This window comes from Ranitomeya imitator, chromosome 2 (genome assembly GCF_032444005.1).
Source record: "Ranitomeya imitator isolate aRanImi1 chromosome 2, aRanImi1.pri, whole genome shotgun sequence".
In the NCBI taxonomy this organism is placed as follows: domain Eukaryota; kingdom Metazoa; phylum Chordata; class Amphibia; order Anura; family Dendrobatidae; genus Ranitomeya; species Ranitomeya imitator.
In genome coordinates, this window is record NC_091283.1 from 187,552,151 (window position 1) to 187,576,054 (window position 23,904).

The 23,904-nt window shown below is 47.5% G+C and overlaps 1 protein-coding gene across 1 annotated transcript in view; it reads left to right on the forward strand.

Annotated features, from left to right (window-relative positions):
• ABCD1 (ATP binding cassette subfamily D member 1) overlaps positions 1–23,904 on the forward strand; it is a 46,617-nt gene that overhangs the window by 17,479 nt on the left and 5,234 nt on the right. The window contains exons 2-10 of the mRNA XM_069748321.1: positions 567–747; positions 1,706–1,848; positions 2,303–2,471; positions 5,009–5,103; positions 7,176–7,321; positions 8,450–8,595; positions 12,520–12,604; positions 16,095–16,220; positions 21,510–21,734. Coding sequence (XP_069604422.1) covers positions 567–747; positions 1,706–1,848; positions 2,303–2,471; positions 5,009–5,103; positions 7,176–7,321; positions 8,450–8,595; positions 12,520–12,604; positions 16,095–16,220; positions 21,510–21,734 — 1,316 coding nt within the window. The remainder of the gene's footprint in view (positions 1–566; positions 748–1,705; positions 1,849–2,302; positions 2,472–5,008; positions 5,104–7,175; positions 7,322–8,449; positions 8,596–12,519; positions 12,605–16,094; positions 16,221–21,509; positions 21,735–23,904) is intronic.

The window sequence follows — 23,904 nt, forward strand, 5'->3', positions numbered from 1 at the left end:
ATTTAATAATTTTTTTTTTTTAGTAGCTTTCTTTCGCCTTTATTTGGTCGCCTCTGTTTCCCACAGAAACTCGCAAGCTAGTGTAGAAAGCCACATGCAAATCAGGCAGGAAGTGCACTGGGGTGTGTCGCTTCTTCCAAGTGCATGGACACGCCCCTAGTGCACTTCCTTCCTGATTTGCATATGGATTCTACTCTAGATTTCTTAGGACCGGTACATTGGATCTGTACAAAAGAAGTGTCATATTTATTGAGGAACAAGCGCCTACATGGCCTTACCGCTACGTCCATAAAATGCACTGATGGGTTCCCTTAAAGGGATGGTCCAATATTAGAATTTTGTTTTTCCCGAAGAGGCGCTGGGTCTGGTGTTGCAGTTCAGGCTTATTTTATTTTAAATGGTACTGATCTGTGAACAGACATAGGAGGAGTATGCAGGCGAATGCCCCATACTGTGATATACACTCTCTGGTGGGGGTAATGATAACCTGTTATTGTCCTACTAATTATCACGCCATCCTGTCCGATCACTAAAGCTCCCCCTTTCCATGTCACTTCCTTTCACAGGTGGAGTTGTCCCTATTGCAGCAATGCTACAAGGACTTGTCCTCGCAGATAAACCTCATCCTGCTGGAGAGGCTGTGGTATGTGATGCTGGAACAGTTCCTGATGAAGTACGTGTGGAGCGCGTCCGGCCTTGTCATGGTGGCTGTGCCCATCATCACCGCCACTGGTTATTCAGAGAGTGGTAAGGATTGTCCACATCTCCACAAAAATTGAACTTTTACGCTATGTGGGGTTCTCTTTCATGACCCATTTATACCCTGGACAGGGGGCAGCCACAAGGAGATCTTCTCTCTATCTGGAGGACTCAACATGCCCAGAATGGTGTAATGCTTCATTTTTCCTCTGGGAGTGCTGTGGGGAAATTGCACACTTGCTAATTACACAGCTGACAGCCATAATTTCTAGAGAGAAATATTTTGTAACTTTTTTTTTTTTTAAATTTTAGAAGAATGTTAAAAAAAAACTTTATTGGGTTTGAGACTACCCCGTTTTTGTTGTTGTTATTATTTAAAGGTGTTTGTTCTAATGTTTGTTGTTCTTGGGGAGAATTTGTGCCTGTATTAGTATGCACCACAATACATCTCGATGTTCATGATGCCACGTACTCCGTGAGTCCTTCATATTTATATGGCCTCCGTCACTCCCCCCGGTATGGCGACTTAGGCTACTTTCACACTAGCGTCGTATGACGCACAACGCAATGCGTCGTTGCGACGTACCGACGCATGCTGTGAAAGCGCAGCACAACGTGGGCAGCGGATGCAGTTTTACAACGCATCCGCTGCCCCATTGTGAGTTGCGGGGAGAGGAGGGGGCGGAGTTCCGGCCGCACATGCGTGGTCGGAAATGGCGGACACAACGCACCAAAAAAACGTTACAAGCAATGTTTTTTGGTGCCGACGGTCCGCCACAACACAACGCAACCGTCGCGCGATGGTTGCGACGTGTGGCAATGCATCGCTAATACAAGCTTATGGAGAAAAAACGCATCCCGCAGACAACTTTGCAGGATGCGTTTTTTCTGGAAAACGACGCATTGCGACGTGCGTCGTACGACGCTAGTGTTGAAGTAGCCTTATCCTCCGTGTAGGGGAACGCTGCACTGTGTTACTAACTTTCTTTTTCTTTCTTGACCTCAGATTCAGAGGACGTGAAGAAAGCAGCCATGGAGATGAAAGAAGAGGAACTAGTAAGCGAGCGAGCTGAAGCCTTCACCACTGCCAGAAATCTTCTGACCGCAGCAGCTGACGCCATCGAGAGAGTAATGTCCTCTTACAAAGAGGTCAGTCACGCGTCCGTCAGTCACGCGTCCGTGAGTCGCTCTGGTCCCTGTGGTTAATAGTTTTACAAAATGGAGAGAGCGCGACACTCTCTTCTCCATAGGTTGTGTTTGGTATTGCAGCTCAGCTCCATCGACTTAAATGAGCCCAAGCGAATTGCAGTACCATTCCCAGACTGTGTTAAGATGTGGCGCTGTTTCCGGAAGGCGTGCATTTTTTTTCCCCTGTAAGGATAATTGTAAAAAAAAAAGAAAAAGGGCAACCCCTTTAAATACTTTTTTTTGTTTTTTGGAAATCATTTCATTGTACGTAGCCTGAAGCTGCACTACCTCCGGGTTCTGGTTTCTGAGCGACCTTGTGTGGATCCGAATCACCAAGTACATCAATACCTACCTAGGCCATTGATTTCTGCACCCTCCTCCCAGAGTTAAGCGTACCCCAATATGTTATTTGCAGGTGACCGAACTGGCCGGGTACACGGCTCGAGTCCATGATATGTTCGAGGTCTTCGAGGATGTACAGAACGGTGTCTACAAGCGTCCCGGAGAATTGGAAGGAGGCAATCCCAAGGAAAGCGATGTTATACAACATGGCATTCGCATCGAAGGTCCCCTTGAGATAAGAGGTAAGGAGGATGTTCTGCCTTCTACAGTGCCATTTGTGTGATTACATACGATCCTTGTACTGACAATGCAGTGAGGCTTCTTATTCACGCAAATATACTTGGCAAGAAAAAGTTTAGTATTTTCCTGCCACTAGCAGACTTGATCACATATCTTAGGAAAAAAAAAATTGAATGTATTGAATCGCTTAATTGTAGTCAAAACCCCCGTTTTTTGTGCTCAGTGGTCTGCTCCATCACAGTGCCATAAGTGGATAAGTCATGGATTGAAGGCAAAACCACTACGCACAGATAAATAGGGGTTCTGACTACGATAAATGTGATCTTGCAGATATCTTGCTCCCCCCCGTACACATGCACTCTCAGTTCGGACTCAGACCTGTCTCCCCAAACCCTGTCCTGCCTCGTCCATGGTCCAAAGCAAACGAACAGAAAACCTGCCTATACCAAACATTTCAGACACATTTTATGGATATTTAGGTTATTGTTTAAATCTATAGTCCGGTGAAGAAACCCAATTTTTTTTATTATCCTTATTACGTAAGTTCGAGCCCATAAAGCTGGAGGTTCCTTATTTGAGTCCAATCCATTGGCTAAAGGGGAGAAGGACTACAAAAAGCGTGTGAAGTCTTGGAGGACTTAAGATGTCCTTGCATCATGCAATGCCACTTTTTCCCTGCGGGGGCACTGCAGACAAATTGGAATTTGGGCAGTTGTTCTATTAGCCGAAAAGCTGACAAATCAGCCTGGAAAAAAGCTGTGCGAGAAGCCGAGTGGTAACACACCTACTACATCATCCGGTTTCACCTCGTACAGGGCAGGCCCGGGATCCGTAATTATTATATACTTAACTCTTCGTCATGAATGAATGAGTCGAGGGCAAACATCACATGGACGACTAAGTGGATTATAACACGTGGGCAATTATACATTCAGCCTGATTAGTATACGTGTAACTAAAGAACTCCCAAGCCTTGTTATTGTCTCGAAGCACCCCCTGCTGGAAGTCTACCACCATGACAGTGTGACCTACCAAACTAAGGTTTCTGTAGATGTCGGCCACCACCGATCAGGTCACTTGTGTAATAAGTCCGCTCAGATGTAAGGTGGACACTTTTTGGCAGATTTCTTTATGAAGTGTATGGCCAGATTTACGGACCGTGAAGGGTAAAAGGTGTAAGCATTCGGCTTTGTAAACAGCGTCAATGATGATCAGGATCGGGGCCAAAATAGTTTTGGGCTTTGAGGACACTTATTGGGATTAGAGGACTCCTTCACCTTTTTAAAGTGCCTTTTTTTTTTCTACAACTTAACTTCTTGGAATGGGAATTTGGAAAGGCTGGCGATGGCCGGAGTGGCGTTTTTTTTAGGTTCAAAATTAAGTGATGAGTCAGTTTCTCAAAATGAAGTTTTCTGAGATCCCAGATCCCCCTACATGGACCGAGAGTAAATAGTAGTTAGGATATTTGGTTTTGCCTTGGCACCAGAACTAAGTCAGTCTTCACTTCTGCAGCCGGAAACCTTGACCTTGCATCCTCGGCGCCTCTTGCACTTATTAAGCCCTGCAAGGTCAAGACTTCATGTGAGGCCTAGTCACATGACATCAGCCAAAGAGACCCCGAAAATGCCAGGCCGAGGTTTCCGGCTGCAGAAGTGAAGACTGCCCTGGTCCGGATGCCACGGAGGACTGGACCACACGCCGGACAAGGGCAGCAGAAATCTTTTTGCTCAGTGATAGTGATTGGCAGATCCTGATTTACAGGGGGACAGGTGACGCAGACGCCGTTGTGAGGGACAGTGTAGGTCTTTGGGAAGTAGTGTCTGTTACAGGGGGCACAGGTGACACAGACGCCGTTGTGGGGGACAGTGTAGGTCTTTGGGAAGTAGTGTCTGTTACAGGGGGCACAGGTGACGCAGACACCGTTGTGGGGGACAGTGGAGGTCTTTGGGAAGTAGTGTCTGTTACAGGGGGCACAGGTGACGCAGACGCCGTTGTGGGGGACAGTGTAGGTCTTTGGGAAGTACTGTCTGTTACAGGGGGCACAGGTGACGCAGACACCGTTGTGGGGGACAGTGGAGGTCTTTGGGAAGTAGTGTCTGTTACAAGGGGCACAGGTGACGCAGACACCGTTGTGGGGGACAGTGGAGGTCTTTGGGAAGTAGTGTCTGTTACAGGGCACAGGTGACGCAGACGCCGTTGTGGGGGACAGTGTAGGTCTTTGGGAAGTAGTGTCTGTTACAGGGGGCACAGGTGACACAGACGCCGTTGTGGGGGACAGTGTAGGTCTTTGGGAAGTAGTGTCTGTTACAGGCGGTGCAGAGTGGCTGCAGGCACTTGGGCTGTTACGGTGGGAATGTTTGCCGTCATTAAAGGATTAATCCGATATCCGACATTTGCGGCACATTCACAGATTATGCAGATCTCCAAAATAGGTTCCTCTTGGCTGTTTCTGTTACCTTCTATGGGAGTCTCGGAAGTGTAAAACTAGCGACGCTGAATACTATGTTAATGTCTTTAATTTTCCCTTGTTTCTCTACAGGACAAGTGGTGGATGTGGAGAACGGCATCATATGTGAGAATATTCCCATTGTCACCCCAACAGGCGACGTGGTCGTTGCCAGTCTCAATATTCGGGTAAGAGAATCGAGAAGAAGAGAAGGTGGCGGAGCACACGGCTCCTAATATTACATACGAGGCAGGGAAAGTGGTTCCAGGTCCGCAGATGAAGCTTATTCACAATATGGAGAAAACTCTGCAGTTTTCTAATATACTGGGAGAGATCAGCTCCTCCAAAGTTTTCCAGATCTGCTTGCAGTCACTGAATGGTGCCCTGTCTCAGCGGTGGGCTCAGTATTCCCATGGCACCATATGATCAGGACAGATCTTCCACTCAGTGACTGTAAGCAGAGATGAGTGGCAAAAAAAGAAGTCCTGTATTGCCAGGCGATTTTGGTCAGATTTGCTTTGGGATCTGGTCATCCACACAAATTACAATAATTTTTGCAAAATTCTAGGGTAAAAAAAGAGAAATAATTGTGTCATACAGTGGTGGTTTGACCTCTAGGACCACCACTGTTCCCGAATAGCGAGGGTAAGCCGAGGTGGTCCGGGTGTGACTGCTGCTGTACAGGAGAAGGCTACGGAGGGGCTGCGGATGGCAGATCAGGGCTTTCAGAGGTCGATGATGACTGTCTTAGTTATCCACCATCAGTCCATGAGATAGGAGACCCCTGTCACTTGGCACAGCTGAAGGGGCGCTATGTATGTAAGTGTCAAACGGAGCCATCATTAGGAAAGTAAAGAATTGGATAGGTCAAAATCCAGATTCCCCTGACTTCAGAATTTGGGGGGGGATCTACCAGCCCCCAGAGATGTTAGTAAATCCAGGCCGTGTGTTACTCATAAGCTGTACTCGATCTGCTCCAGCCTTTTCCCTAAAGTATCGCCACGCAGTTAACACCGGCGACATTGCTCTGCCTAATCCCATCGCTCTGATAACTTTCCCTGAAATCTTGATAAGCAGATTACATGATCCTAATGTGACCCCATCGCCCGGCCTTGTCCTGTGTAGCTGGGATCAGCGTACACAGGAGACGTGAATGGAGCAAGGTCAAGGTCTGCGATTATCATCTATTGGCAGTAATAGGAAGAAGACAAAGGTCCAAGGAGCAGCTGAGCTGTCAGATCTCCCCGTGGTACGAGAGCCGCGACCTTAGTACCCCATCACACCGGCGCTTCTGTGTCTAGGGGAAGGTTGTATTCACTGTTACATTACATGTTGGTGGGCAGAGCCGGAGGACCACCTAATGTGTATGTGGTTTATATATATATATATTTTTTTTTTTTTGCCAAAAATACAGAGGAAGTGTGTCATCTGTAACTTTAGCCCTTTTAGAGATCATTTCATCTTCAACTTGCTTACCTGCTCACAATAACAGTAATTTTGACCAGGGGTGCCCAGACTTTCACATGCCACTGTACGTATGCTCTGCCTGGGTGTGCATATGTTCCCTGGAGGTAGGCAAGAAGATGGGCCATTCATACAGAACAGCTCCTTGATCCAGCTCTGAGGGGGTCCCTAGTTGGGTGGGGGCCTCTGTTGGGTCCACATGCCTTTTTAGAGAAATGGGCAGGGTAGTCCTGATGATACAACCCCTTTTAGGGGCAGTGATGTAGTCCTTTCCCACAGTCCTGTATCTTTTCACGTGACCCTCCCACGTCCACACACTATTTTCCCTTTAAAAAAAAAACAAACGAAAAAGCGTTTTGCTCTGGATCCCCTCCGCCGTCGGCTTTTTCTGAGATGTGCGGATGTCAGCGCCGGTCACACGGGGCATTTCACCTACTGGGGGGTCCGACCCCTGTAATCTGCGATCACTCACAGGTGCTTTTCTAGATGGGGCTTATTTGGATTGTTGGGGTCCCTGCTATTGCCCCCCTATCCTGTGCATAAGGGATAGTATTTGATTCTTGGAACCTGTGTATAATCAGACCTTGCGGATTATGGGGGGATTACTGGGACTCCTCATGATCAACTTATCGGTGGTCCCAAACTTGTCAACCCCTTTAAGATATTCTGATACCTTTTTGGTACATCTATTTATTTTTGGGTGGCTAAAAATCCTCGACATTGGGGCGTGTAACTCTTATCTCTCTTCTTCTTAGTTATCTTCTAAGCTGATTTATGGTCACGATTCCTTCTGTAGGTGGAAGAGGGGATGCACCTCCTGATCACTGGACCCAATGGCTGTGGGAAAAGCTCCTTGTTTCGCATCTTGGGAGGACTGTGGCCTGCATATAGCGGCGTGCTGTACAAACCTCCCCCGCAGCATATGTTTTACATACCACAGAGGTAAGGTAGCCGTTCATCTGCACATTGTACCACGGCGCCATGCACAACCATACTTACTCAGGCTTCTCCCTCGGTCCTGTAGACTTTGAAAAGATCGGGACTTTTTAAAAAATCCAATATGCAAATGAAGTAGCAAGTGCCCAGTGGGCGGTCCCAAACCTGGCCGAGATCTTAGGCTTTCCTGCCCTGTTCTGGCCCCTTGTCTTAATTGACTGTCCAGCCTTTGTCACTTATGGTACCTGAGTCGGCCATTGCCGCCAACTTTGTACTCCCAAAGTTAATACATTTAAAAAAAAAAAAAAAAAACATTTAAAGTTATAATCTCCCCCACTTTTTTTTTTCCAGTTAAAAAATGAAGAAAAAAAAAACATTTATTTATCGCTGATAGCAAGACCGGCCCTTACACAGCCTTTTTTCCCATTTATTTTTTTTTTTTTTTTACAAACAAAAAATATATATATTTTAAACACTAAAATAATAAAACTAAAGGAAAAAAAAAAACTAATTTGGTATTTCTGCACTTGTACTGTCCTGAAGAACCATGTTTCCGGCTCAGTCTTACAGCACAATAAGACGAAACTCAAAAAGCAATGATGGTAATGCAATTGTCTGTTGTTGTTTTCTTTTTCCCTACAGTTATACATTGCACTTGGAATTTTTACCATTTTTTTTTTTAGCACATTGTATGGTAAAGTAAATGGTGGCATTCTTGTTGCTCCCCCCTCGCCCCCCCCCCCCAAAAAAAAAAAAAAAAAAAGACCCCTCGTGCTGCAAAGTGGAGAGAAACATAAAGTTACAAGTCTCGGAAGAAGAGGGGACTCCATGTAAATGACTTCCATAGTTCAGCTTGTGGCCAGCAGATGGCACTGTTGTACACTAATTTGAGTAATAATGTGTTTAGTCTGATTTCAAGGGGCGCGCTGAATTCTTAATTCTATGTAAGTTAGGAACAATAAATGGAGACCCTTCATATGTTCTTTATTGTAAACCAGAGTGAATACAAATCAGTGACTGAGTAATATGAGAGGTACTCCGTGTTCTGCAGTGGTAGCAACACTCCCCATTTCAACGCTTTCTCTGATTTGTGCTCTCACTTATGTCATCGTATTTTTTTTCCTTTGCACCCAGGCCTTACATGTCCGTCGGCTCGCTCCGAGATCAGGTTATTTACCCGGACACAGCCACCGACATGAGAACAAAAGGCTTCAATGACCAAAACCTGGAGGTGATCCTGCACATTGTGAATCTGAACTATCTGGTGCAGCGAGAGGGAGGTGAGCGCACGGGCATTTTATTTTTGCATTCTTCCTTGCTTCTAGAACTTTTGTTAAATCAGTCAGTCACCTAAATTAAGTAAAAAAAACAAAAAAAAACAAAAACCCTGCAGTACTGTAAACAGCCACCAGATGGTGCAATAAGAACATAACTTTTTCGTCCTTGTGTAGAGTTAGCGCATTGATTTTAATCCCAGTTAAAGGGAAATGTCCCAGTTCTATGATGGTTCTATGATCAGCTGAGACCTGAATAATAATAATAATCTTTATATAGCGCCAACATATTCCGCAGCGCTTTACAGTTTAACAATTTCAAACCCAACAGTCATAGGTAACAACGTTAACAATACAATAATAAAGCAAAATAAGCCGCCCCTGCTCTTGAGAGCTTACAATCTACAATGAGGTGGGGGAGATGCAAAGTACAGGTGTGTATTTACAATGCTGTATTTACAATGATGGTCCAGCCATCTTCAGGGGTTGGGGAATAGATGGGGATAGTGAATGGGCTACACACACACAAACATAACATGACTTTGATTAGTGAACGTGATAGGCCGCTCTGAACAAATGTGTTTTGAGCGAGCGCCTAAAACTATGCAAATTGTGGATGGTCCTAATATCTTGGGGTAGAGCATTCCAGAGGATTGGCGCAGCACGGGAGAAGTCTTGGAGTCGGGAGTGGGAGGTATGGATTAGTGCAGAGGTTAGTCGAAAGTCATTTGCAGAGCGCAGTGGTCTGTTAGGCCAATAGACCGAAATGAGGGAGGAGATGTAAGGGGTGTGCTGCACTGTGGAGAGCTTTGTGGGTGAGAACAAGTACTTTGAATTGTATCCTGTAATGAATGGGCAGCCAGTGTAACGACTGGCGAAGAGCGGACGCGTCCGAGTAATGATTAGCCAGATGGACGATCCTGGCTGCTGCATTAAGGATAGACTGGAGAGGGGAAAGTCGAGTGAGGGGGAGGCCAATTAATAGAGCGTTACAGTAGTCCGGGCAGGAGTGGATCAGGGCGACCGTGAGGGTTTTTGTTGTTTCCATGGTGAGAAAAGGGCGGATTCTAGAGATGTTCTTTAGGTGTAAGCAGCACGAGCGGGCAAGAGATTGTATATGGGAGGTGAAGGAGAGATCGGAGTCAAACGTAACACCCAGACAGTGCGCCTGCTGCCGGGGTGTTATTATGGTGCCACCCACTGAGAGGGAAATGTCAGATTTAGGGAGGTTAGTGGATGGCGGGAGCAGAAGAAGTTCAGTTTTGGAGAGGTTGAGTTTCAGATAGAGAGCGGACATGATGTCAGAGACTGCGGACAGACAGTCAGTGGTGTTCTGTAGTACAGCGGGGGTAAGGTCAGGGGATGATGTGTATAGTTGTGTGTCATCAGCATAAAGATGGTACTGAAAGCCAAATCTGCTGATGGTCTGTCCAATTGGGGCCATGTAGAGAGAGAAGAGAAGGGGTCAAGGACTGAGCCCTGAGGTACCCCGACAGTGAGAGGAAGAGGAGATGAAGTGGAGCCAGAGAACAGAACACTGAAGGAGCGGTCAGAAAGATAGGAGGAGAACCAGGTCCTTAATGCCTAGTGACTGGAGCCTAGAGAGTAGGAGAGGGTGGTCATCAGTGTCGAAAGCTGCAGAAAGGTCGAGAAGAATGAGCAGAGAGTGGTCACTGTTACACTTTGCTGCCAGAAGGTCATTGGTCACTTTGATGAGTGCAGTTTCTGTCGAATGTAGGGGGCGGAACCCGGACTGTGAAGGGTCTAGGAAGGAGTGAGTGGAGAGGTAACGGGTAAGGCAGGAGTAGATCAGGCGCTCCAAGAGTTTAGAGATGAAGGGGAGATTGGAGACCGGTCTGTAGTTATTTGTGCAGGATGGGTCGAGGGCGGGTTTCTTTAGTCATGGAGTAATGATAGAGTGTTTGAAGTAGGAGGGGAAAATGCCAGAGGAGAGGGAGAGATTAAAGATTGTAGTTAGGTGAGTTGTGACGACTGGAGAGAGAGACTGGAGGAGATGTGAGGGAATGGGGTCGGTGGTGCATGTAGTTGGACAAGAAGAGGAGAGGAGCCTGGAGACTTCTTCTTCTGTGATGGGATCAAATGTGGAGAGTGAGCCAGGGGAAATGCAAGAAGGGATGGGAGTCGCTGCGCTTGGTGATTGGGAGCGGATTTCCTGACGAATGTTATCTATTTTCTCTATAAAGTGGGAGGCCAGGTCATCAGCACAAATATCTGTGATAGGGTCTTGTGCTTTTGGCCTGAGGAGGGAGTGAAAGGTGTCAAAAAGTTTCTTGGGGTTGTTGGATAGTGAGGAGATCAGGGTGGTGAAGTAGGTCTGTTTGGCGAGGGGAAGGGCAGAATTATAGGTGAGGTGCGCTCGCTTTACCTCAGATCCTTTCATTGCATATGGGATTGTCGGACCTAGCGGAACACTGCACTCGGCTTTCTCAGGCAGTCCCATAGACCATGAATGGAGTAGAGATTTAGCCTGCATAGTGGCTCTGCATAGCTCAATTCCCAGAGCCCCACTCCTGAGATTGCAAGGGGTCCCAGTTGCGTACATAGGGGCTCTGCATAGCCCAGTTCCCAGAGCCCCACTCCCGAGATCGCAGGGGGTCCCAGTAGCGTACATGGGGACTCTGCATAGCCCAGTTCCCAGAGTCCTACTCCTGAGTCCCATCAGTCAGACCTCCAGTGATCAGTACGTTATCACACATCCTACGGATAGGGGCAAGTCCCTGCTCAGCTGTGGATTTTTATGCATTTCCAAGAGGAATAACAGAGGAACAGCACAACATGGAGTTCTCAGAAAAAAGGGAGCTGACTGCTCGTTTCATAACTTGGAAGATCTAGCATTGAAGGGTTTGGGGAAAGCTAAAAGTGAGTGATATTGAGGGGTAGACCTACCACGTCACAGGAGACCCACAGGGTGGGAAGCATACGTACACCGCGAAGCATACGTACGCTGGGTTTAGGCGTGAGCGGCACATTTGCAGCCTGTGTCACTGAATTAAAGAGCCTCTGTATGAACCCCCATCTTCTGACGCCATCCCGTGCACCCGCCCGTCTTCTGCATGCAGGCATCAGCAACACTGTTTGTTCCATGGCATAATCCGTTTTCTTAACGCTATCCTTGTGCCAAGGTGTTTGTGCTCTGACAAGTAGAAGAAAGAGAAAACAGAAGACAAGTCTGTGAGTCCGCGCCGGGGTGATTCAGTGCGACGTGACGAAATTCAGGGGTGTATGGAGCTGCCGGTTCTCGCAGGACGCCCCCTCGTCTAGGGAGCTGGTGCCCGTAGTAAATAATGGTGGGAACATCCGGGCAGGACCACTCCGGTTCGTTTGCTCATGTTGGGTGATGGAGGCAAATCGCGACCACAGGGGCATCCTCCGCACACTACTATCCCCTCCATGATGGATTAAGGAGTTAAAGGGAAATTCCACATATAATTATTCTTTTCATTCGCTATTAGACAATAGAATGTGCCCATAGCTCGATATAAAAAGCTCATGATGTATTTTTAGAAGGGCCCACTAGGGGGAGCTCTCTGCAGATAGATGCTGCGCCCATTGAACTCAATGATGCGCATGTCTTCAGCTGTCTCCTAAGCGCCCTCTAGTGGCTAAAAGTAGTGCCTGCATCAAGTACAAATCAATGCTTGGGCAGCCTAAAAGAGCTGACGGCTCTGAATCGGGGCAGGACTTCAGAGAACAGAGGGGTTCCCTATCTCCTCTCCATTTTCTGTGCTGCTAAATGCAATGTAATGTTCTCTGTTATCCGCCACCATGATGGGTAGCACCCATCAGCGTTATTCTGAGGCTGTATAGTAGAATTCTTCTCCCAATTCATCCTTTTATCTCCATAGGTAACATATATAATGCAGCGAATGTCTACGTCTACATGACTTGTTTCTCTGTCTCTCCATACAGGCTGGGACTCTGTGAGCGACTGGAAAGACGTCCTCTCCGGGGGAGAGAAGCAACGTGTGGGAATGGCGCGAATGTTTTACCACAAGTGAGTAAAATACAGAATATGGTGGAAGTAAATTGCTTTACTCTCCAGACCAGACCCTTCCTTGTATACCGATCGCAGACCTGTTGCCTTCTGTATACAGACCACCCACACCATTACAGATGCCAAATCAGCCCCCCGTGTACAGACCTCTTACCATTTCTCTAATGCATAGAGACCCCAGACCAGTCCCCTCTTGTATACAGACCCCAGACCAGACCCCACTGTATTCAGACTTTTTTTTTAGCATTTCCCCAGTGTATACCAACCTCAGACAAGACCCCCTTTGCATACAGATGGCTCATCTATAACTATACAGATGCCACAACAGCCCTCCACCCATATTCAGATCTCAAGATCTCATACCATTTTGTCTCTGTATTCAGACCACTCCGCCCCTGTATAAAGACACCAGAGCTCCTTTAAAAAGGACTTTTCTCTGGATTAAATGTAGACAGTTTTTGCTCCTATCTTATTCCCATACTGGTTTTGTTTGCATGTTTAAAATCCGCCATACCATTACATAGATATGAAGCTTCTCATGTACCATATATACCCGAGTATAAGCCGACCCGAGTATAAGCCGACCCCCCTAATTTTGCCACAAAAAACTGGGAAAAAATAAGTCGAGTATAAGCCTAGGGTGGGAAATGCAGCAGCTACCAGTAAATGTCAAAAGTAAAAATAGATACCAATAAAAGTAAAATTAATTGAGATATCAGTACGTTGTGTTTTTGAATATCCATATTACATAGTAACATAGTTAGTAAGGCCGAAAAAAGACATTTGTCCATCCAGTTCAGCCTATATTCCATCATAATAAATACCCAGATCTACGTCCTTCTACAGAACCTAATAATTGTATGATACAATATTGTTCTGCTCCAGGAAGACATCCAGGCCTCTCTTGAACCCCTCGACTGAGTTCGCCATCACCACCTCCTCAGGCAAGCAATTCCAGATTCTCACTGCCCTAACAGTTATTGAATCAGGAACCCCATATAATGCTCCATACAGTTCATGATGGGCCCCATAAGATGCCCCATATTAAAATATGCCCCATATAATGCTGCATAAAGGTTAATAATGGCCCCATAAGATGCTCTATAGAGATATTTGCCCATATAGTTCTGCACATGGCCCCATAAGATGCTCCATAGAGATATTTGCCTCCATATAACGCTGCACATGGCCCCATAAGATGCTCCATAGAGATATTTGCCCCATATAATGCTGCACATGGCTCCATAAGATGCTCCATAGAGCTATTTTCCCCATATAATGCTGCACATGGCCCCATAAGATGCTCCATAGAGATATTTGCCCCATATAATGCTGCACATGGCCCCATAAGATGCTCCATAGAGATATTTGCCCCATATAATGCTGCACATGGCCCCATAAGATGCTCCATAGAGATATTTGCCCCATATGCTGTTGCTGCGATTAAAAAAAAAACCTGACATACTCACCTCTCATGGCCCCGGCACTTGCTATATTCACCGGTCCTCTTTCCGGCGTCGCTGTGTCTTCCCCGTCTTCTGCACTGACGCTCAGGCAGAGGGCGCGCACTAACCACGACATCGCGCCCTCTGACCTGAGCGTCACTGCTGAAGACGTGGAAGATGGAGCGGCGGCTGGAACGAGGAGCAGGTGACTATCGCGCAGCCCTCCCCCTCCCCATTATACTCACCTGCTCCTGGCGCGGTCCCTGCATCTCCAGGCGCTGACAGCTTCTTCCTGTGTTGAGTGGTCACCGTTACCACTCATTATAGTAATGAATATGCGGCTCCACCCCTATGGGAGTGGAGTCGGGTCCATATTCATTACTGTAATGAGCGGTACCATGTAACCGCTCAACGCTGGAAGAAGCTGTCAGCGCCAGGAGATGCAGGGTCCGCGCCAGGAGCAGGTGAGTATCTCACAGCTGCTGCTCCCCCTCCGCCCCCAAGGGACAATGACTCGAGTATAAGCCGAGAGGGGCACTTTCAGCCTAAAAAAGTGGGCTGAAAATCTCAGCTTATACTCGAGTATATACAGTAGTTATAATTTCATGATCTTTACAAGTGGGTGTGGCTCTCAGGATCCTCGGGGGCGTGTCTTTAGGTAGCTCTGCCTTATTACCCTGTGAGCCACACCCCTTTTGGTAAAGAAAAAATAAACATTAAAAACTTGCATGAAATAATAAGGCCCATATCTCTGCCATACAGGCAGATATACAGAAAAACAAAAACCGGAATACTCAGGGGAGCAATGAGAATAAAATCAGAGCAAAAAATGGTCACTTTTGACCTGGTATCAGGTCCCCTTTAATGACCACAGTTTTATGTCGCTCACTTTACCCTTCCTGCGCTTCCCTCTGCGTATCCATGATCACATCGGGCTTGGCTCCTCTCCGGGTTCAGCACAGAACCAGTGATAATGTGACTTCGGGGACTTAGAAAAGTTTGAACATAGATTGAGCTAATCAGAAAAAAAAATCCTCCCCCTAAAAACTCCTTGTAGATGGATCAATAATATTCTGAGTTTTTCACATTCTCTGTGGATCTGTGTAGATCCATTATAGAGGTTCTCCTATTTAGAAAGGCCACTTGATCCTCATCGATGAATCATAGAGTACTGGGGATAGTAAGAACCTTTGTCACCCTGGAGCACCCGGCATGAGCATGTAATGCCTCGTCTGTCCTGCGGAGGAGCTGCAGGATAATCAAGCACTTTCTGCTGGGTTCCTCCACAGATTACCTCTGATCATCGGGAGTGGAGCTCTCCATGGCTAGCCTATTAGGTAGGGATTCCTTATAAAAAAAAGGGACTGCCCACACCAGACAACCCTTTCAATATGGTTCTTGTTTATCCGTTGGAACAATATTCAAATGAACAGCAATAACGCCCCCTAGATGAGGAGTTATTAGGAATGAGAAATGAATTGCTCATATCAACCCCTTCCCGCTGTATGACGTACTATTACGTCACGGGGCTGGTGTATGGAGCCGGCATCTGGTTAACAGCAGCGACCCGAGCTAGCTCTGATTGCAGCTGCTTAAGCCCTGAAATGATAACAGCTGATTTTGTGGTTTCTTTTTGCATCAGTTCACCCATCTTGGATTTTTTTTTTTTTTTTTACCATTTTTCTGTAGAATGTAGTCATTTTAATAAGGCTAGGTGAGCAAAAAAAAACATCAATAAAAAGGGGAGGAAAAAATGAAAGCGCAAAAAGGGATTAAATAAAGAAACACTTATGGGGGATGGACAGAGCTGCAGATAAGTGACCGCGGATCTTACCTGGCCCAATATGGAGCTCGTATTCCTCCATGGCCCAGCAATCGCTATATGGGCAGCGAATGCAAAACCGTACTTGTGGTCCATATTGTGCCTCCTCGGGGGTCGTGTGGCCACCAAACTTGTGCCTGAAACAATCCAAGAGCTTTCCTCATGGGTCTGTCAGCTGATAAGAAAAGGGGCTGCGTCTAAACAATCTGTCATCTGTCCGCAGACCGAAATATGCCCTCCTGGACGAGTGCACGAGCGCTGTCAGCATCGACGTGGAAGGCAAGATCTTCCAAGCTGCCAAGGACGCTGGGATCGCCCTACTGTCCATCACCCACAGGCCGTCTTTATGGTAAGCCACGAGAGAGGAGGATTGGGCATGTTGAGTCTCCATGCCCCATCCTTTTATATTCCCAGGGAAGATAAGCTTCTTACTCCCTTCTCCTGCGACATGTGCAGGACTGAGCGTGTATGACTGTGGGAGCTCCAACCAAATCCTCATTCCCCCTACAGCACCGGGGGTCTCCGGACCCCAACTTATAACCTTATAGATACATATGAGGCTGTGAGTTTGGGAGAATCGTGCTCAGTCCGGGCATTGCGGTCCATATACAGGCCAGGTGACGTCTCCGTATAGAGTCTCTAATCCTGTAAATGATTTTTATTCCCTTGGAAAACCTTTAGTTTTAGTGATTTTTCTCTGGAGTATTTGTTTCTTGCACAGTTGAACACTAACATGTGACAATTTTAAAGGATCGTGCTTCTTTTAATGCTAAATATAAGTAATTAAAATGTTTCAATTTGTGCCAAATTCATCAAACTTTGTGCCCCCATTTTGTAGGCGGTCATGTGACCGCAGGCATGCTATTTGCATACTTCCGGCCACATTCCGACTAGACTTGTGCTGCCTCGCTCAATACACTTGCATTGAGCGAGGCTGCACACGTCTAGTCTGCATGTGACTGCATGAATGTAAATTGCACACTTACGGTCACGCACTTGCACCGACACCAGAGAATCCTCACAGCGTGCACACCGTGAAAATTCACAGATTGTCCCCTACAGCCGGACAACCCTTTAAGGACCCAATTCATCATCAATGTTTTGTTTATGGTTTTTTAAGCCTGAAAGGGATGGTATAAACATAGTAAAAGAGTGTGTACTCTCCTGCTCTAACCCACGCGGGACTGGAAGTAATGATGTGCACCTGACCTTTGAGGCCGCTGATTGGCTGCAGCGGTCAGGTGATTGGAACATTAACGCAGATGACAGGTCTCCTGACTGGAGCTGGTGGGTATGCATTTTTTAGTTTGTTGTTACAATATTGTACAGTCGGACAAAAACTTTATTGTCAAATCAGTGCTAGAAATGCAAAATAAAGACCTTTTTTTGCCCGGAGCTATTCTTTAATTCAGACTTTGCACAGGGCTGATACGATGGGCAGTGCAGCGGGCATTATAGTATCCAGACCCCGTGGCAAAGACTAGGACCGTCCAGATAAATTCTGGGCACGTGAGAACCTCCGGTGCCTTGTTCCCCCCTCGCTATGAATGCTGCAGCGTCTGACTGGTGTCTAATGGGGAAATAATGAACATTCATGGGCACAAGGCCCTATTATATGTGCAGCCTGTGAAGTCAGTGCCTCCGGATCGCCAGGCATCACAGTACTGCCAGGGGTTAGCACTTCGGGCAGCATTGGGGTTAAACAGCATCAAGTAAGCGATGTATGGCCATTCTCAGAGATGGCCCCCAGCTGCCCTTTTGTGCCCCACTTCTGTCCCCTTTTATCGTCACAGATGGGGAACTTGGATGGTTTCCAGCCTTGGCCTCCATGAAGGGGACAGTGGAGGACAATGGAGGCTTGTTCTTCCCTCCTCTGCAGTACGTCCAGTGACATGCAGCACAGAGAAGACGAGGGCATTCACTGCTCTGCTTCCTCTCATCCTCCATTCAGTCCGTCGCTGCCGTGCACTGTCATGCCTCCTCTGCATCTTCTCTGACGTCTCTGCGCTCTAGTAACATTGCCCGGAGCCATCGGGAGGATTTATATAGGGCATTTATTCCCACTTCAGGGGAAAGGGGTCTTCCGATGTCCGCACAGAAGTCATTTATTGTAATATGGAATTCTAGAAAAATTGTCGAATATACTTTCCGACATAATCTCCCAATAAATCTCATGGCACAAAAGATCTCTGCTTGCTGTCATTTACTGGGAATCCTTATCATGACCCATCCTGGCGATGTGATGCATGACGCTGCTCTGGTCACTGGACGCGGCTCTAGTCACAGTTCTGGTCACTGGACACGGCTCTGGTTGTGGCTCTAGTCATGGCGCTGGTCACTGGACACGGCTCTGGTTGTGGCTCTAGTCACGGCGCTGGTCACTGGACGCGACTCCAGTCACAGCTATGGTCACTGGATGCGGCTCGGGTTATGGCTCTCGTCGCTGGACGCAGCTCTGATCACGGCGCTGGTCACTGGATGCGGCTCTGGTCACTGGATGTGGCTCTGGTCACTGGACGTGGCTCTGGTTATGGCTCTGGTCGCTGGACGCAGCTCTGATCACGGCTCTGGTCACTGGATGTGGCTCTGGTCACTGGATGTGGCTCTGGTCACTGGACGCGGCTCTGGTTATGGCTCTGGTCGCTGGACGCAGCTCTGATCACGGCGCTGGTCACTGGATGTGGCTCTGGTCGTGGCTCTGGTCACTGGACGCGGCTCTGGACATGGCTCTGGTCACTGGACGTGGCTCTGGTTATGGCTCTGGTCACTGGATGCGGCTTTGGTCACTGGACGTGGCTCTGGACATGGCTCTGGTCACTGGACGCGGCTCTGGACATGGCTCTGGTCACTGGACGCGGCTCTGGACATGGCTCTGGTCCCTGGACGCGGCTCTGGTTATGGCTCTGGTCACTGGATGTGGCTCTGGTTATGGCTCTGGTCACTGGACGCGGCTCTGGTTATGGCTCTGGTCACTGGACGCGGCTCTGGTTATGGCTCTGGTCACTGGGTGCGACTGGTCACTGGACGGGGCTGTGGTCACTGGCTCTGGTCACTGGACGTGGCTCTGGTCACTGGACGCGGCTCTGGTCACTGGGCGCGACTGGTCACTGGACGGGGCTCTGGTTATGGCTCTGGTCACTGGACGCGGCTCTGGTTATGGCTCTGGTCACTGGATGTGGCTCTGGTTATGGCTCTGGTCACTGGACGCGGCTCTGGTTATGGCTCTGGTCACTGGACGCGGCTCTGGTTATGGCTCTGGTCACTGGACGCGGCTCTGGTCACTGGGCGCGACTGGTCACTGGACGGGGCACTGGTTATGGCTCTGGTCACTGAACGTGGCTCTGGTTATGGCTCTGGTCACTGGACACTGCTCTGGTTATGGCTGGTCACTGGACGTGGCTCTGGTTATGGTTCTGGTCACTGGGCGCAGCTTTGGTCACGGCTCTGGTCACTGGTCGCGGCTGTGGTCAAGGCTCTGGTCGTGACTCTGGTCACTGGACCCGGCTCTGATTGCGGCTCTCTCCCGCTGCTCCCAGTGTTTGTTATTGTCCTCATTAGCACGATGGCCAAACCACGAGCAAAGAAGCTCATACTCAGGGTATTGAGTTCCCGAAAGTGAAAAACCCCTTTAGATCAAAGCAGAAATCTTGAAAACTATACCGGAAAGTTGTAGAACTTTTTACATTGCATAAATAATAATGTTTACATTGATTAGGGATCCCCTAAATGATGGGGATATACTAAAGCCGCATATTTTCCATGTTTCTTTTCTGTGAGAGGTGGAGGAGTAACCCTGATAAACATGAGGGTCCTCTATAATTAGTTATTTGTGCCCCATTAAAGGGGATGGCCCCACAACATTTACTATACATCCACAGGTAGTGGCTGATCACTGGTGTCCCCACTAATCACAACAATGGGGGTCTCAGAGTCTCAGAATGTTATTGTACATAAGTGACAAGCACTCTATTCCATGGCTATAGGAGTAGTGGTCATGTATGCTCCTCTCTCTATTCCGTGGCTATAGGAGTAGTGGTCATGTATGCTCACCGCTCTATTCCGTGGCTATAGGACTAGTGGTCATGTATTCTCACCGCTCTATTCCGTGGCTATAGGACTAGTGGTCATGTATGCTCACCACTCTATTCCTCACCGCTCTATTCCATGGCTATAGGAGTAGTGGTCATGTTTACTCACCGTTCTATTCCGTGGCTATAGGAGTAGTGGCCATGTATGCTCACCGTTCTATTCCGTGGCTATAGGAGTAGTGGTCATGTATGCTCACCGCTCTTTTCCGTGGCTATAGGAGTAGTGGTCATGTATGCTCACCGCTCTTTTCCGTGGCTATAGGAGTAGTGGTCATGTATGCTCACCGCTCTATTCCGTGGCTATAGGAGTAGTGGTCATGCATGCTCACCGCTCTATTCGTGGCTATAGGAGTAGTGGCCATGTATGCTCACCGCTCTATTCTGTGGCTATAGGAGTAGTGGTCATGTATGCTCACCGCTCTATTCTGCGGCTATAGGAGTAGTGGCCATGTATGCTCACCGCTCTATTCTGTGGCTATGGGAGTAGTGGTTATGTATGCTCACCGCTCTATTCCATGGCTATAGTAGTAGTGGCCATGTATGCTCACCGCTCTATTCCATGGCTATAGGAGTAGTGGCCATGTATGCTCACCGCTCTATTCCGTGGCTATAGGAGTAGTGGTCATGTATGCTCACCGCTCTTTTCCGTGGCTATAGGAGTAGTGGTCATGTATGCTCACCGCTCTATTCCGTGGCTATAGGAGTAGTGGTCATGCATGCTCACCGCTCTATTCGTGGCTATAGGAGTAGTGGCCATGTATGCTCACCGCTCTATTCTGTGGCTATAGGAGTAGTGGTCATGTATGCTCACCGCTCTATTCTGCGGCTATAGGAGTAGTGGCCATGTATGCTCACCGCTCTATTCTGTGGCTATGGGAGTAGTGGTTATGTATGCTCACCGCTCTATTCCATGGCTATAGTAGTAGTGGCCATGTATGCTCACCGCTCTATTCCATGGCTATAGGAGTAGTGGCCATGTATGCTCACCGCTCTATTCCGTGGCTATAGGAGTAGTGGTCATGTATGCTCACCGCTCTTTTCCATGGCTATAGGAGTAGTGGCCATGTATGCTCACCGCTCTATTCTGTGGCTATGGGAGTAGTGGTTATGTATGCTCACCGCTCTATTCCATGGCTATAGGAGTAGTGGTCATGTATGCTCATCGCTCTATTCAGTGGCTATAGGAGTAGCGGCCATGCATGCTCACCGCTCTATTCGTGGTTATAGGAGTAGTGGCCATGTATGCTCACCGCTCTTTTCAGTGGCTATAGGAGTAGTGGTTACGTATGCTCACTGCTCCATTCCATATTTATGGGAATAATGGCCACTCTTGCTCACTGCTCCATCCTGTAGCTATGAGAGTAGTAGTCACACAGGCTCACCGCTCCATTTACATGGGTGTTTGCGACCCCTGTTTTTGGGGTAGACCTCCTCCCTATTCAGTAACAGGACAAGCTCATGGTTCCCTCTTTGGATTTCAGAATTTTGTCATGTGTTTGGTGCACGACCCCCTCTTACCCCAGTATATAACCTTCTCCTCTTCTCTCTAGGAAATACCACACTCACTTGCTGCAGTTTGATGGTGAAGGAGGCTGGAAGTTTGAGAAGCTGGACTCGGCCGCTCGTGTCTCGCTCACGGAGGAGAAGCAGCGACTGGAGCAGCAGCTAGCCGGAGTGCCAAAAATGCAGCAGCGCTTCAGTGAACTGTGCCAGATCCTGGGAGAGGATTCCGAGTTGTCCGGAGGTGAAGACGGCCAGAAAGCCGAGCAGCCTGTGTAAGGACCTTTCTCGCTGGTCTCGGCAGCCATTGCTGTTCCATGGCCATAGGCCCACCAGTACCTACTGGGTAGCACCCGTTACCCAAACGCGCCTCTTGGCCATTTTTATTTTTCCTATGATTTAGATTAATTGTCCAGACCGTAATAACGCAAATCATCCTGGGGAGCAAGGAGTTAACATGCACTTTGAAGTCAATGGATTTCCGACGCTGAATGTGGTCGTCCTGCAGGCTGCGGTCAGCCATAGGCGGGAATCATTTCTGTCCTTCTGTGGAATATATTGAGGTTTCAATCCAGATAATGTGAAGGAAATGGGGCGTGGGGGTCCCGAAACCTATAAACATTAAAGGGGTTGAATACTTTTGGGCAACACCACCCTTGCCTTTAAGGATAGTTGCCTCCAAAGGGAGGACAAGATGAGTTGTCCTAGACAGTATGGCTGTGCAGAACCAATCCGGAGGTGATCTGGCTGCAAAAGTATTCAACCCCCACCTAAGAGTCCATATCTGCAGCGTGGTGCAGATGGAGGTTAGAGTAGCAATTGGTAAATTTCACGTTCTGAGCCATAAGGATAATTCTGTCATGCTTTAGATCAGCTCTACAGAGAGGGAGGGTTTTTAAGCAAAGTTCTGCTTGCTGTCATTGAGTGGAAACCTTTTTCCTTTTGTTAAGAGGCTTCATTTTATTTTAGTTATACCATTGCGACCAGTTTAATGCTTCAAAAATGACAAATAAGCAGCTTTGCAAATAGTCTTGATTAAAACTAAATAAATAAATGCTGCTGTTTTGTGTACACAGCTCCTATGCTGAGCATTGGATCTCTGTGGAAACACATTGCAGTACGGAAGTGATCTTTACATCAATCAATGTACAGCGATCAAATGGAAAACTAACTAACCCCATACATTATGCTGATATTTCCAAGAGCAACCAGCAGAATACTGAGTGCAGCTCCGGAGTATAATACAAGCTGTAACTATGGATCAGTAAGAGATAAATCATGTATACACATAGTGGTGTAACAGTTTCTCTGTTTTATTATATCCATACAGGCCGTAAAATGGGGTTCACTGGCAGACAACACCCCATTTATATGCATATGGAGGCCGTTTTGTTGTTGTCGCCCACAGCAACCAATCACAGCTCAGGTTATATTTTGCCAGAGCAGGTTTAGAAATGAAAGTTGATCTCTGATTGGTTGCTATGTGTAACGCAGACATGTTTTTCTTGTTTAGACAGTTTTCATACATTTCTATTGTCATTTCCTCCATTTATGTGGGATGGGCCCTGAGGTGATGTGATCTTACCAGATAACCTTACTCTGAAATCATGGCGCTGAAAGAGTAGACGCGTGGCGCAAACAGCTTAGGGAGATTGCATCTAATCACTTAAGCATGACAGATTTCCAGGCCTGCACGTTCCCCGTAAGCTGCTGCGTGCCTGCGAGGCGCCTCCACATGTACATTAGTCCTCCTCGTGATTCCATGTTTGATAAAACACCCGCCACAGCTGCAGACAAATATCTGTATATAGATAGAGTATAGTCAGGTGACCTCCAAAATGGCCGACCTAGCGCTCTGCGCACTCCTCGGCTACTTCAATGATATTATATACTATGTACAAGGGCAGTGAAGGAGACGAGGCGTCTCCACATGTACATCAGTCCTCCTCGTATTTACATGTTTGATAAAACACCCGGTAGAGTTGCTGACAAACATCTGTATATAGATATAGTATATTGTCAAGTGACCTCCAAAATGGCCGACCTAGTGCGCTGTGCACACCTCGGCTACTTCAATGATTATTACATACTATGTACAAGGGCAGTGAAGGAGACGGGGCACCTCCACATGTTCATCAGTCCTCCTCGTGATTACATGTTTGATAAAACATCCGGCAGAGCTGCTGACAAATATCTGTATATAGATAAAGTATATTGTCAGGTGACCTCCAAGATGGCCGACCTAACGCTCTGCGTGCACCTAGGTTACTTGTATGATGTTGTTTACTATGTATGGGGGTAGTGTACAGACTGCAGGGAGTTGGGACGCGTGAGTGAGATTGTGAAAACATGTCCGCCACAGCTGTGAAAGTAAACATGGCCGCCACAACTGTGACAGGACCTGGCTGTTTGCTCTGGTGTCCTGGCAGAACAATAGTAATGTGT